The sequence below is a fragment of the Arachis ipaensis genome, chromosome B4 (assembly GCF_059453495.1).
Source record: "Arachis ipaensis isolate K30076 ecotype BB chromosome B4, ASM5945349v1, whole genome shotgun sequence".
Classification (NCBI taxonomy): Eukaryota; Viridiplantae; Streptophyta; class Magnoliopsida; order Fabales; family Fabaceae; genus Arachis; species Arachis ipaensis.
In genome coordinates, this window is record NC_142439.1 from 120,937,322 (window position 1) to 120,953,702 (window position 16,381).

Here is a 16,381-nt window from a genome sequence, read left to right on the forward strand (position 1 = left end):
TTAAATCAAACCTAATTAGATTATGGACTTGAAATCTCAGGTCAATATATATGATAAATATCATTGAACATTTTTATCATATAACAGATTATTGCGTTCTCAACAAGCCAGAAAATGATGCTTGTGAATATGAAAGCTCAGAAGTTGAATTAATCAATGCTTCCCAAGCTCTAGCACCAGGAATAAATTTTTTTGCAGCAATTTTCTTCACCAGTTCAAGTGCTTCAGTAATCAAACCCTTTTGGCACATCTGAACTATGATATCATCAAATGCAGAAGATCTTGGATAAAAACACTTCTCCAACATTTCCTCAAGCAAAACACAAGCTTCTTGAATCTCATCTTTACCAACAAAACCATCAAGAATGATCCTATATGTATGCAAGTTCATCTCAATACCCTTCAATCTCATCTCTTTCACTAATCCTCTAACCTTACTTAAATCATCAGCCATAAATAATGCACCCAATAAAGTATTGTAAGTAACAACATTTGGTTCGCAACCTAAGTCTTCCATAGAAGCAACAATCTTAAGTGCGTCGTCTAAATTATTCTGCTTACATAAACCATTTATATACACATTATAAGTATAAACATCAGGGATTATCCCCAGTACCAGCATTTCTTCAAAGAGTTCATCTAGCTTCACATAATCACCTTCTTTTACAGTTCCATTCATAACAATGGTGTAACAAACACTGTCCGGCTTGATTCCATCTTTTTTCATCTGATTCAGAATCTCAAAAGCATCCATAACCTTCCCTTCCTTCACCAAGAACCTCATCAAATTTGTATAATCCATTACACCAGGTGAAAATCCTAGTTTCTTCATATCACCCCAAACAACCAAAGCATCTGTGCCAGTCAAATCGCTTTGTTTGCACATTGAAGATATTATCGAAGAACATATCTCCGCATCCAAACTAAACCCATCATGAATCATAATTTTCATCATCTTAACAGCATAACCCACCATCTTCATCCCACACAGTGCCTTAATCAAAACCCGAAACGTGGATTCCTCGAAGCGAACGCTCATGTGCTGGCTCTTCAGCAGTACATTCGGCACCATCCCAATCCACTTGGGCCTCCTACAGAGCAATGAAAGCAACAGGTTCAATGATCGAACAGTTGGTGTGCACCTGAACCTTGGGATCCTGTAAAACAAATCAAGAGCATATTGGACCATACCAACATGACAATAGAATCCAATAAGGTGCATTAACATAAACTCGGGTGTTTCAAAACTCTCCATGTTCTCAATGTGGTCAAGAACAGGTGGAATATCTTGAAAATGGGAGTGTTGTGTTAAGGTTTTGATGAGAAAAAAGTAAGCCTTTGGCGTTGGGTCACAGCTATAAGACTTGAAAGAGTCAATAAGGGTAGAAAGAAGAAATGGGTGGTTGTTGTTGGAACCCAATTCAAGTGTTGCTCTTTTGAGAGTTTCCATGGCTTGTTCTTCAGCAAAATTGTGGTGCCATGAAGTTTTGTAAGGAGAATGTGGCCATTTTCTGAACTTTCTGAGGTACTTGTTTGCACGCTTGGATAAATGGTTTCTTACCATTTTCTTGAATTTGATTGGAGAAACAGAAGTTGTAGAAGGAAGAAGGCTCCGAATTCAATGGCGTTCAAATGTTTTGTTCCATTATTAACTAATGTGTTGACTTTTTTAGCAATCTACTATATAACTTAATAGAACGAAAATTGTAGCAGATCATGGATGACGTGTCCTCTCCTAAGGCAAAGGGTATCTCATATTCCCTCCATCCTTCCTTATTCCTCCATTCAGCTACCTGTCCCATTTAGGATATATTTATATTCATATAGCTCACATGGCTTGCTTTGTGCGCATTTATGCGTATTGTGGAACTAGCATGTATAACATGTTGAATATATGACCAGAGTTTTGACCGCTTGACTCACAGCTGCAAACAAGAACAGCAAACAAGATGGATTCAAGAACAGGAAACAATCAATTACACAATAAGGCTATTCTTCTGAGACATGTAAAGAAAATGCATCGATCACTCCATAGTACTCATTATTTTGCAATGCTAGAAGCTTATTAAAAAGTTAAAAGGGAATAAATAGGAGTACTTGAAAAAAATTATCCAATAATAAATATAATTACTCAATAACTTAGATAGAGATTTATGCTAATTGCTAAATAACTAAGAGACTTGTGCTAATTTCCCAACAGAAAATTTCTTCGCCAAGCTGTGAGGTTAAATTGATTGATGATTTGTGAGGCAGGGCAGGGAGAGTAGTAAGCAATATGATATTCATGAGAATGCCAAAAACCAGGGACAACTAATATCATAGGGCAATGGAATTGAATAAAACTATCAAGTATCAGCAAAGTCTAATCATGCACAAACAAATTAAGGCTCTATTTGAGCAGCACAGATCACAAATATTAATCACGTTCTGCTGAATTGAATAATGGTTAATCACACACTGTTTCACACCTCACAAAGAAGCAAAACCAGAACTAACCCATATTCTTAACATACCCAATCAACAATATTCAGTTGCTCGCACCTGCGTCAGCGGCTCCTACCTCCCCGCCTCTGAAGACATCGTTTCTCTTCTTCTTCTTTCTGTTTGCGCAGACAGTGGAGAAATCGAAAACCAAAAAGGAAAAAACAGAATCAAAATGAGAAATGAAGTAATGAACTAACCCATATACAAGGAATTAGCTGAGAGCCCCAGAACCGGAATCGAAAGAAAACAAACGTTCCGTGGGCCACCTAATAAGAAATTAAACATGACATTCACTCCAATAAATTAAACATGACATTCACTATCTCATCACCCTTCTCCTTAGTATCCACCATCAATAATGTCTCTAGTAGAAAATCAAAATAAAGTTCACAAAAATTCATCATCTAAAATCATGAATGTAGAGGGGGATGCATCAATTCCATTGACACTTCTTCATGAATTTCACCAATGTCATCATCAAATCTAATACCGAGAGATATGGATTACAAGAAACTATATGACGATTCAAATGAGAAGTCCCGTAACTATTCTTGGTTTTCGGGTTCCTCCCAATTTCGTATTCATGATTACAAAAGTTGCATGCATCATGCATCCCTTTCAATACCATCTCTATCTTTTCCAATCTTCTTAAAAAACCTCCAAACATTAGAATTTTTGCCAGAATCAACACTTGAAAGTTGAACAAGAGTCTTAGAAACAATCTCATCATTCATGTTTATAAATTTCCTAATCATATTTAGATAATCTCATCAAAACACCATTTATAAATATTTTGAACTGCTGCTACTTTCATAATAAAGAAACAAAAATAAACAAACAAACAAACGCAAAAGAGGTCATCTACATTCAACACAAACCATAATCGGGAACTGGGGATTAAGCAATAAAAATAAAGCATAAAAACTTCCAATAATATGTATTAAAATTCTACAAGGTTCTTGATTTGTTAATAACTAGAACTAGAAAGGATACATTACATTATACTAGATTACCAGTTCAAACTACAACAAGCATGAAAAGAATTATTATCTGATAAGAGGAATCTTCAAGAGATGAATAAGACCCACAATTTTTATCACTGAAAAGAACCAAACTTTGGAGTAAAGTTTCAATCTCGATCCTTCCATTCAACATTCAACACAAAAGGAGTCATCTACATTCAACACAAACCATCATGGGGAATTGGGGATTAAGCAATAAAACTAAACATGAATTATAAACCAAACCACGAGAGGGATTGTAAAGTGTATCTATAAAACAGAAAAAATACATAGAAACAAAGCAAACACCATTACTATTAAAAAAGTAAAAATTCGTGAATGCAAGAAACAGAAGAGAGGCAAAGCAAGTAACGAAGCAGACTCGAATCGTGAAGTGAGCAATGGAGAAAATTGAAGGTGAGTGGAAGTGACTGACCTCAGAGACTGGTAATCTGTGTCTCCAGAATCAGAATCAGCACCACCACCGCGTCGTCCACTGATTATGTCTTCTCCGGCAGAAATGGCGAGTTGGCGACAAATCGAGAATGCACAACAACTCCAATGCACAGGCACAGCAACTCCGACGAGAGTGAAAGGATGCACAGCGACTTCTAGTCTTCAACGAATCAGACGAAGAGTCGAAGACGATGCACAGCGCAGCAACTTCCAAATTTTTTTAGGGCTTTTGGGACCAGCCCTATCTCTGTTTTTTGGGGGGCTTATTAGAATCATGCCTTGTAAAATGTGTTTTTGTAGTTTTAGGACTGTGGGCTAAAATTAAGTTGAAGGATTTAGAACCAATCATAGAATCTTGGACTCAATTGACAGTTTGATACCACTATTTTCGGGGATTGGAATTTCTGCCGTTCTGGGTCTGTGTAGAAGAAGATTGTTAGGGCTAATTTTGTTGTATATTGAAAAAATTTTGGTATAATACTCAATTATTAAATTTTATGGTATTTTTAAAAATTGTGGGAGCAGGACAATATAGGGATGGCAAAATTTTCCGAGACGCGGGGATCCTTGCGGGGACTGCCCCGAATGGGGATCCGATTGTGGAGAATTTTTTCCGCGGGGATGGGAATGGGGGACAAAATTTTCCCGAAGCAAGCGCGGGGAACCGAGCGAGGATCCCCGCCCCGTCTCCGCTATTCCCCGAAATTTATGAATTCCCTGAATTATCTTTAATAGTTTATTTCTCATATATATTTTTTAGTCATTTCTCACACAGACATATATATAGAAACCTAAAACTCCTAATCTTTATTTGCATAACCCTTCTTCAATTCAGAGATCCCTAAGGTTGTCTATACTCTATCAAACCTCTCTGCAGCCGTCCCCTCGTCACCCTTCTCACCGCATCGTCACACCTCACTGTGCCATTACCCTTACCGTGTTGTAATTTCTATTTGCGGCGTTCTTTTTTGTAACTCTGCCGTCGTGTCCATTCTCCTCTCTGTTGTCGCGTCTCCCACCTCGTCCACTGTTTTGTCCTTTGGCTCGTCGTTGCGTTCCCCATTGCGTTATTTCGAAAGAAGTCATCATCGTGTCATTTAGATTTTTTATATAAAATCTTACAGTTTTTGTATAAGATAGATACTTGCAGCTCTATTCATATGGAAATTAATAATTAGTTAGAACTATTATGTAGATGGGGAATGGGGTCCCCGCGGGGAATGGGGATGGGGAGCAATATTTCCCCACGGCGGGGAATGGGGCGGGGATGGGGAGCAAATCTGAGGGCGGGGATGGGGAGCAGGGAGGCATCCCCCGCCCCCGTCCTGCCCCATTGACATCCCTAGGACAATACGTTAATATACAATACAAGAGAGAGTATTGTCAATACAAAGGGACGTACTATTCTGCTCCCACAATTTTAAAAAACACCATAAAATCTAATAATTGAGTATTACTCCAAAATTATACCAATATATAAAAAATAAACGGATTGTTAGTTCTCCGAACAAAAAAAAAGAAGAAAAAGAAAAAGAAGAAGAAGAATAGAAGATAGTTAATTGTAATTTTAAATTTTTTAAATATTATTTTAAAAATCTAACTTTTTAAAATCCAATTAAAGGAATCTAATTCACATAAATGATTTTGATGCAGTGATTAAATATATTGTAACTAAGACGATGCCATTATTTATGCAACATAAGGTCAACAATAACAATAATAAAGCTGTCCCACTAAGTGGGGTCGATTTAGGGATGGCAACAGGTCCCATGGGGGCGGGACATGCCCCCCGCCCCCAATATCTGTCCCCGTCCCTGTCCCGTCCTCATGACGGGTAACGGGGACTTGTATTCGGCGGGAACCTTGGGTCTCTACTGATATTTGCGGATTTTTGTAAAAATTAATAAAAATTAAAAAAAATTAGAAAAAATCAAAAATAATCCTCAATTGTCATTACAAAAATAATATACATAGTCTTTAAAGACTTAAATAGCAATAACAACAAACATAAACATCCAAACATATCTATAAACAACCAAATATTATATAAACAACCAACCATATTCATAAACAATCAAATAAAATTCATGACATCATAAAAACATAATTACACCATCTCAATCTTCCTTTCATCCTGTAATGGTAGTGATGATAGATTCCGACTTACTTGAATCCTACAGCGACAAGAAAACAATTTAAAGTTAAAATCATATAATAACTCAATGAGTCAATAATATAAAAACATAGTGTGTTATATGTAATTTAATAGTTTACTTACGTCAACATCTCCTTCAATGTTATGAATTGTGTAGCACTCAAATCCTATGTTAGTTGTGGTGCCAAGTTCATTCCAAAGCCAATCTTGATTACACATTAGAGCCTCTAATGTGTCCAGATGCAACCTACTACGATGTGGCGTAACAAATCGACCACCCGTAATAAATGAAGATTCAGAGGCAATGGTAGAGATAGGAATCGCCAAAAAATCCCTAGCAATAGCTTGCAAAGTAGAAAACTTCGCTCCATTTGACTTCCACCAATTTAAGATATCAAAATTATGTTCAGTTTGTGGTACCGGTCTCTCTTCAAGATAATAATCTAACTCACTCTTTGTATTAATAAATGTGGATTCCTCACTTACATGTGCAGCAAAATCAGCTTGCCAATCTTCATGACTGAACTTCCTCCCCTTTGAACTTGAAGGAATTGATGGTGGTGGCAGCATATCTAATTGAGCAGCTTGGTCTCTCTCTCTTCCCTTTGTTGCATATTCTAAAACTAAATCTTGCACTACCCTTTTCACTTGACCAATTACAACACATGCCTCCATCTCTCCATATATTTTACGAAAAAAGAAATTCAATAAATACATCTCGTACCTAGGATCCAAAAGAGTCCCAATAGCCATAACTGTATTAATCACATCCCAATACTTTTCAAACTTAGTTATCATACTAGTAGCCATCATTTCAATTATCTCATTTCCACAATTTTTCCACTCCATCAAAGCCAACTTAATCACACAAACCTTAGAAAAATAAAGATTTGATGTAGGATAAGTTGTTCCAGAAAATAATTTAGTCATATAAAAAAATACCCTCAATCTTTGAAAAATCTCATCCGGCATATCCCAATCCTTTTCACTAGGCAAAGATTTATATTGACTCTCACACAATGACAATCTTTCAAATACATCTCTATACATAATTGCAACTTCAAGCATCAAAATGTTGAATTCCACCTAGTTTTACAATTAAGACAAAGATTTTTTGTGTAGGGTATTTTAAGTTGCGCACGTGTTTCCTTAAATTTTTCTTCTCTTTTAGGTGTTGCAGTCTAATAATGAACACTATCCCTCACCCTTTTAATAACATGTGAAATAAGTTGTAACCCATCCTTGACAATCAAATTTAATATATGCGCAGAACATCGCATGTGAAATCATTTACCCTCCAAGATAAAGTTTCTATTTGACATTTTAGTCAAAATATTCTCAATCATAACGTCATTAGTACTGCAATTATCAACAGTCAAAGTGGATACCTTCCTATCAAGATTCCAATCCATCAAACAATCCACAAGAACCTCTAAAAGTACCTCAGCCGTGTGGGGAGCCGGCACATATATAAACCTGTAATGATAAGTTAGTACAATTATAAACAAGACAGCTTTGCAATTATATAAACATTCGGAAGAATCTATAATAATAATATTATTACCTCACAAGACGGCTTTGTAATTTCCAAGAATCATCAATGTAATGAGCCTTGATAGCCATATAACCTTTGTTTTGGTTGCTTGCTGTCCACATATCAGTCGTAATTGCAACTTGACTTTTATTACGCTCAAGGACATTCATTGTCTTCGATCTCTCATCATTGTAAAGCTTCAAGATGTCACTTTTTAAAGTATTGCGAGTAATCACCTTGAAGAGAGGTTGCAATGCATTGCAAAATCGTCGAAACCCAATGTGGTCCACAATAGATAGCGGATACTCATGAAGACAAACCATAACTGATAACTCTTTCCTTGCATTTTCTTGGTCGAAGGTATATGCACCAACCACAACTGTTTTTCCACTAGTTGTTGGAGTTGTTTTCATCATACATTGTCTTATATCTCTAGTGGTGCGGAGCTTGCAGCTTTTGAAGTGATCACATAAGTGCGAAGTGCCTTATTTTAGGTCACCAAGTAGCTTCGACTTGCAATAATTGCATTCAGCCTTTAATTTTCCCTTGATTTCCACAATCTTGAAGTGATTCCACACTTCGGAGGTTAACTTCCTCTTTCGAACACCACTTGTAGAGTTTGTCGTTCCTTCATTAGTAGTTGCGGTATCCGTTGGGGGTTTTTGAGGTTGAGATTGAGGAGCCTCTTGTGTAGTTTGAATATTAGTGCCTATAGGTTCTTCCGATGGAGTACTCTTCTTAAGAGTATTACTCAATACATTCGAAGAAGACATTCTATAAATCATGAAATATAAATCATGAATCAAAATCACATTAATCCAATGTATAAATCAGAAAATTCAGAATCAAATCAACTCTAATTCAGAACTCAGAACCTAATTACCCTAAATCAAAAATTCAGAATCAAATCAACCCTAATTAGAAATCAGAATTAGAAAATTCAGAACTCAGAACCTAATTACCCTAATTCAAAAATTCAGAATCAAATCAACCCTAAATAGAAATCAGAATCAGAAAATTCAAAACTCAGAACCTAATTACCCTAATTCAAAAATTCAGAATCAAATCAACCCTAAATAGAAATTAGAATAAGAAAATTCAAAACTCAGAACCTAATTACCCTAATTCAAAAATTCAGAATCAAATCAACCCTAAATATAAATCAGAATCAGTAATCAAAATCATATCAACCTAACTCAGAAATATAAATTACAAAACCAAAAATTCATAATCGGAATCAGATTAACCTAACTTCAGATTAACTTAATATTAACTCAGAAATATTAATCAGAATCAAATTCATATCAACCTAACTCAGAAATATAAATTACACAACCAGAAATTCATAGTCAAAAATTCATTAACCTAATCAGAAATTCAAAAATTCAGAAATTCATTAACCTAATAAAAAATTCACAAATTCAAAACTTAGAAATCCAAAAATTCAAAACAAAGAAATTCAGATTAATTGGAATCTCATTAATTCAAAACACAGAAATTTCTTACCCTAATTCAGAAATCTAAATTCAAAAAAGGAGATGGAAGACTAGCGAAGACCAAGGCTAACTTACCTGAACCTGACGGAGAAAAGGGGAAGACAACCGGCGATGCGAAGAGCAGAAGATGACGACCCGCGACAAGTCTGCTGCCACCAGGAGAAGACGACGACGTTGATGAGTCTGCTGCGACCAAGAGAAGAAGACGACGTTGCCGGAGCTCGCAACGGTGAGCTCGACTGCCTCGACACCTTCAGTGAGCGACCGAGCCACTCAGGGGGTCTGGGGTGGGAGGCGGTGCTGAGGGACCATAGGGTGGAAGGTGGCGAGCGACGGTCGGCGGTGAGCGGGAAGGAGCCAGGAGGGGCTGAGGGTTTGAGGAGGAGTGGAGAGTTTCAGTTCAATTCTCGTTCTCTGTCTCTCTGAAGCAGGGGAATGTGACGGCTAGGGTCAGGACGTTAGGTTATGTTCAAATGGCTGATGGTTCACATATTATATATATATATCAGGGCATTTTTTTCTTTTCACACAAACGGGGATTTAACGGGTCCCTACAGGGCAGGGATCTCTACCCCTGCCCCCGCCCCGTTTATTATACAGGGCCTCGTCCCCCGTCCCTGCGGATAGAAATTACCCCCCATACCTGCTCCCTGATGGGTAAATCCCCGCAGGTACCTGCCCCGCCGGGGATTTTTGCCATACCTAGGTCGACTACATGGATCAAACGACGTCATTGAGCTCTATCATGTATTGTGTTTATAGAAATACCGTTTACATGTAGATCTCATTTGACCACCTCATGAATGGTCTTCCTAGGTCTTCCTCTGCCTTTTACCCATTGTCTATCTTCCATCTCATCTATCCTCCTGATTGGGTGCTCTGTCGTTCTTCTTCTCACATGTCCAAACCACTTAAAACGTGATTCTACCATCTTTTTCACAATAGGTGATACTCCAACTCTTTCTTTTATATATTCGTTCTTTATTCCATCCAATCGCGTATGACTTTCAGCACCTACAATGCACACAAATGATGGCAACATTTGATTGGATGTACAACATTTTTTTTAACGAAGTTAGGAAAGGTCATGCAATAATTACGTGAACTAGAAAAAATAAATTCAACATTAATTTAACTAGCATATATTAACACCCTTCAACTATTGTGTTTGGTTCATGGTAGCGGAACCTAACTAGGGCAGCAGCTCAAATTAATTCATAAAATCACCAACAAGCAAACATTAATACTCATGGAAGTTAGTTAACGCTATCAAAGTTTTCAACAAATAGGGACCCTAAACATTACACACAACACACACTAGTCTGATTTAAATATTCGATACCTTTACTTCCCAATCTGTTGGTTCTGGTGCCACCTCTTTAGCACCTTTCATAGTCTGACTTTGGGTCGTTCCAATTATTGGCTCCCAGTTGGCTTGTGTCTCCTCTTCATCCTCGGATCTAATCCTAGTTTTATTTAATTCTGCTTTGCCATGATCATCGAATCAGATATTTGGGAATGAGTCACCCTTAAGATAGGAAAATTCAACCACATTCATTAAGTTAAAAATAGATTCTAACACTAATTGGCTTTTATGTATAATAAAAGATCTCCAACTAACCTTATAACCACCATACTCCGTGTTGACCATAGGTGCCCTCTTTGCCTCGGTACACCGCCTCTTTGTATGACCAGTCTTCCTACAGTTAGTGCACTTCCTCTTCTTATCCTTCTGTCGTCTCGAACTAGGGGTTCCCTTAGTACAGACCACTACGGGATCCTTAACATCTGCATCTGGCTTTAATGTTGTTGGAAGCACACCAGGCCTACACCTTACTTCAAGCTCACAGCACAGGAACCTTATAACTCTCATGGCCTTCTTAAACAGAGATTCATTTTTTACCCCCACAAAAAGCATCCATTGGGCAATTGTGTGTAGGGCGCCATGTCTCAACAAAAACCCTATATCACCCAAATTTTCATTTTTTTGTTGTACTCGTTGATGACCTTTGCATTCTTCCTCCATCTTTTAAGTATAAGTCCATTTGGAATGGTCATTAAATGTTCATGTTTCATGACAAAGAACATATGCTGGCATGGAAACCCTTCTTTCTCCTAGAAACCACACCAGTAAACTATCTTGCTTCTGCTTGAATCAAACAAGGTGATGACATTGGTATTAAGATTGCCATATACCTCGGTTGTGTATACCATGGTTGTAGATACCATTTCTTTACTAACAAAATTAACAGTCTCAACCACATCGATCTGCTTCTTAACTTGTGTAGATAGATGAAGCACACTTTTCTATGGAGTCAAGGCTTGTTGTCATCACGGGCACACTGTACATAGAATTGAATTGTGCTACCAACTCGTTGTTTCTATATTCACGAACAAGTAACTCTAGATTTTGAACAAGTTCAAGTATGGTGTGCCTTGAGTAAAGAGACTTTTTCACATGAGAGTTAATTCCCTCGCATCAGGAGGTTGTGCGAAAACCTGCATAAAACTTTTCATGCAGGTATGCACTCGCCTACATCTTCCTCTTCTCATACATCTACATTGCCCAGCACGTATCTCTAAACCCAAACACATTTGCAGCTTTCCCCCATTCATGCTCAAAGTCCACAATCTCTATCTTCGCATAGAGCCACTTTGAGAACAAGTCACGAAACATCTGCTCATTTGCATTGGTCATCACATTCTTCTGCAAGTGTCATGCATATAGCCAATGGGTGGCTTTAGAAAACATTGCCAAACTACTGCAATCATCGACTCATCCCCATTAGTAACCACAATGAAGGGCATTTTATGACACATCACCTCTAATAGATTCTCTAACATCCATTTGTATGAGGCAATTGTCTCGTCCAACACCAACCTAAACCCAAAAATTGTTGTTTGCTTGTGATTGTTGGCGCCTGAGAAAATGATAAGTAGCATGTTGTACTTGTTTTCTTATAAGTTGAATCAAATGCAACATCCCCAAAGTGTTAAAATTAACCCTGTTGGCTCCATTAGCCCAAAACAAATTTGCTAGCATACCATCCTCCGTTAAATTGTACCATGCCATTAACATTGGATCAGCTGCTAGCTTACCTTGCAAAAAAAATATCGCAGCATTTGTGTCACCATCAACAACCTTTGCATGCTTTGTACGATCGATGTAAATGTACGCGTCCTTTTTGTGAAGCCCAACAAAGAATACTCACCAATAATACCAGTCATGTACCCCAATATCTTTGATGTTGGCAATCCACAGACATGCATTCCATCCATGTGAGCCTTTCTAGAGCTAGAGATCCCCCCGAAATTTCGGAATCATATGGACCATCCCCTTAGGTGTCAACTCATGGTTATGTTCGAGTATAACTTTTCGAACCTTCCAAATTAAACTACCCCTTATTCAAGTATATAGACAATAGGGCCTGACAATTTGTCCGTGTCTCCGGCCTATAGGATCTCCTCCGGTCTAATTTATTGTAGTGTTTTTCGTCCCTCAACCTTACCCTATTGCCAATGAGAAAGTTTTGGTATTCTCTTTCTCATCATTACATTCCATATGAAAAATTACACTGTCATTAACAATTTTATAACAAGTAACATTACCACAACAATCAATGGTAAAAAAATTGTTAATTAATAATTTATACTTCATATAATTTATCAAACCTTCATTCATACGTGAACAAATTATTACTACAATGATTTCTTATAATTTGCTTACCATATATTTCATATTGTATAATTTATAAAAGTAATTAACCTAAATACCGTCATTTAATTTCAAAGTTTTCAAGCTTCACAAATAGATACAATCAAGTTTTTTTTATTAAAATATAGATTTATCTAACTATAGGATACTTGCAAAAAATTATTTTTAACAATCTCATTTACAAACATTACACCATCCTAGACAGCCATATTTAATTTTACAAATTAATATGCAATTAATACCAACTCAAGAACTCAAGTTAAGAATATATTAAATGCAATCAATTACATTTAACATATTAATTTCAACTATCAAAGTAAAAAATAATATGCATCCACATATTACATTAATAATCAACGTCATAAGCTGTTAAGATCAATGTTTAGCAGTAAGAATTTTTTATCCTCCAAATTTCTATTATATTCCTCACCTATCAACCTTATCCACCACATTAAAAGAATTTAATTCACCTTTTGACTTGTTTTAGTATACTCAATCACTAGCCTTCACACATGAAGCCCATTACCTTTGACACACCCACATTGTATAACATAAACAAATTCATTGTCACATTATAATTTCCGATAAACCCTAAATCACACACAAAATAATAATCAACATCACACCAATTAAATATAAACCCTAAACCACACTCACTCACACACTAAAAGATTCATTACACTATTATGTACTACTCAAAATGGCAAAAACGCTCCACAAATTCATATCCAACATCAATGCCAAATGAAACCGCAGCACAACAAGATAGAGTACTCCTCAATATGAATCCGAATGGAACGGAACACAACGCCTTCTTCTTCAATGGGACTACAACAAGAGCCACACGCACCAACGACAATGATGAACAATAATTAAGCAACCTCCATAATTAATGTACATTGCAATAGTGGATTTCAATAATGGCTTAAAAGGGGCTAACGGATTAACTTTGATGAATTTAAAGTATTTTTAATACTGCAACCTTTCTTTTTTTTTTTTGTCAGAGATACTATTTTAGAACATGTTACATGTCCAAAAAAGATTGGGCCTATGGACCGACTATATACCCAAAAAATAAACGTCCAACAACAAATCACTTTGTGAATATGACATGACCCAAAATGGATAGTATTTTACAAAAACAAAAAAAAATCATCCAAACTGAGGCCCATCAGCATAATCACACTTGCCATACTTAATTAGTAAGACTTTCACATGCTTCAGGGGACAAAGCACAATGAAACTCACCTTAATATTGTCAGACATTATCCTCAACTTCTCTCTCTAGACACTTGTCACACACTACTATTGATAACAAAAACATACATGTGTCTTCCTTCTACACCATAGAATCTCTCTATATATAATAAGAAACCTGTACATAGTTGGTTGGCTGACAAATGTTGGATTTCATTATGCGACAAGTGGCACTATGATAGTGTAAAAGTAACTTTCTCATTGTGTTGTTGCATCACCATATAGTAGATTGCTAAATACAAATAGTGCTAAATACAAACATCACTTATGCAGATAATTGGCCCAACCTATACTGAATATACGAAATTGTACACTTATACATACACAAGATTATACTTGATGTCACATAATAATAATAAAGCAAAAATTAAAATCAGTTGGAACAGAGGGAAATCTAAAGTGGACACACAGGGACCAATTTTATGCTCAATTCAAACCTATTCTCAAATATATGAAATAGTATTTTTTTAAAGTATAATACAGTTATACATGCACAAAGTTATACTTGATGTCACATAATAATTACATAAAAATTAGAATCAGTTTGAACAGACCTAAACTCTAAACTGTACACACATAGACTAACTTTTTGCTAAATTCAAACTTTTTAAATAGGAGAACAGTGCATAATAGGAGAGCAATACATAGACTTTTGCTGTGGCTACAAATACCGACATTTTGCTCTATCTTGACCTAGTGTTCTGCCATTACTCTGTATAATTTTATCTTTAAAGAAATAGGCTAAATATCCCTCTGAGGCACCAAAAAATGCCATTCCATACTATCTCATACAAATACTAACATCCAAATGGCCGAGCACGTTGATTACCTACTTGACTTGAATCCAACAAAACTTGCCTGGAATTTCAAAGTTTATGTTATCATGATCTGGGGATCCCCAAGCAAGTATAATGAGAAGGAGGTTGGGAGAATTCAAATGATTCTTCAGGATAGTAAGGTTTGTACACTATGTGTTTAAATATTTTCTTGCGACTTACTAAAATATTTATGCTTGACCAGTAACTAACACCAAATATTTCTAACAGGATGGTAGTATGCGCGCTAAATTCCCAGATCTTTTTAGTCAACAAGTGGAAGGGTTCTATTGTGTAGTTTCAGAATTACCAAATGACCCACTTCATTGTTGTTGCTAATGATATGGGCACAATCATAACTCCGAGTAAATGGATACTTTGCTTCTCCTACAGAACACGAGTCATCCATGTGGAGAATCCATACTTTCCATTGGCATCCTTCCATTTCAAATCTATACCAGATTTACTCAATGCTGATAAGTTGGATGACTCTGAGGATTTTGGTAAGTACATGTCTTTTAAACTAAACATGTTACCATACTAAGTTATTAGTCAGATTGATAAAGAACATTTGTATTCTCAGATGTCATTGCCGAGGTAGTTGGCAAGGAGGATCCTAGACATTTGGTCACCAACAAAGGAAAAAAGATTAAGCATTTTGTGGTTGTCCTAGAAGACCTAGAGTATGTTGTCAAACTCCTTTGATGTTTAGAATTATTTTACAAAATAAAGATTTGCACTTTGTCAAAATCCTTTGATGTTTATAATTATTTTATAAAATAAAGATTTGCACTGTTTAAATCTGTCGATTAACTTCTTGCAAGAGCAACAGAATAAACTGCATTCTATTCGGGAACATGGTGGACTAGATTCTTCCACAACTTGAAGATGGAAGGGTAAAACCCCATATAATTTTGTTTCAATACTTCAGAGCAACAAGGTGGAATGAAAAGACATCTATTCAAAACAACTTTGATGTGTCTCAGATGCACTTTGACAACAACTTAAAAGAGATCGTGGAGTTTCATAAAAGATTAGCAGAATCTTAATGTATTAATAACTCTAATGTAAATATTTTGCATTCAGTTACATATTTTTACTCATTATTTTTCATTTGTTCACCTTAGGCTGCTTAGTGTGTCGCCATCAAGTTATGTGAGGATTAGTCAAGTGTCTTCACAGCATGCATGGTCAAGAGCTGATGAACTTAATCAAGGTTCTGTTTTCATAAAGACAATCAAAGAAGCACTTAGCTTGGTTTAGGAAGGTCCTTGCTGGATATCTGCAACCATTGTGGTTAGAAATGCCACGAACAAGGATTGGTTCTACAAGGCATGTAGGAGGTGCCCGAAAAATGTAGAACCAAGTATCGGTGATAGATACGAGTGTAACAAATGTGGCCACACTCATAGTTGTATAGCTTTGAGGTATTATTTTGTTTAATTTTCTTTACTTATCATGGTTCCAT

At 36.4% G+C, this 16,381-nt stretch overlaps 2 protein-coding genes across 4 annotated transcripts; both read right to left on the reverse strand.

Moving 5' to 3' along the window:
- LOC107636857 (Pentatricopeptide repeat (PPR) superfamily protein) lies at window positions 1–4,361 on the reverse strand. Of its 3 annotated transcripts, none has more exons than XM_088483055.1 (3): window positions 3,922–4,361; window positions 2,542–2,600; window positions 1–1,925 (listed from the first exon to the last, which is right to left on the reverse strand). In XM_088483055.1, the coding sequence occupies exon 3, from the start codon at window positions 1,562–1,564 to the stop codon at window positions 89–91; it is 1,476 nt and encodes a 491-aa protein (XP_088339181.1). In that variant the 5' UTR covers window positions 1,565–1,925; window positions 2,542–2,600; window positions 3,922–4,361; the 3' UTR covers window positions 1–88. The 3 variants fall into 3 exon arrangements, with proteins under 3 accessions (XP_088339181.1, XP_088339180.1, XP_088339182.1); XM_088483054.1 differs by having other exon boundaries at window positions 2,514–2,600; window positions 3,922–4,350; XM_088483056.1 differs by lacking the exon at window positions 2,542–2,600 and having other exon boundaries at window positions 3,922–4,331.
- LOC148568991 (zinc finger BED domain-containing protein RICESLEEPER 2-like) lies at window positions 1,853–8,043 on the reverse strand. The gene is made up of 7 exons (XM_088484850.1): window positions 7,661–8,043; window positions 7,485–7,572; window positions 7,039–7,182; window positions 6,216–6,954; window positions 6,109–6,115; window positions 3,922–4,101; window positions 1,853–1,925 (listed from the first exon to the last, which is right to left on the reverse strand). The coding sequence occupies exons 1-7, from the start codon at window positions 8,041–8,043 to the stop codon at window positions 1,853–1,855; spliced, it is 1,614 nt and encodes a 537-aa protein (XP_088340976.1).
- Between the last annotated feature and the right edge of the window lie 8,338 nt (window positions 8,044–16,381).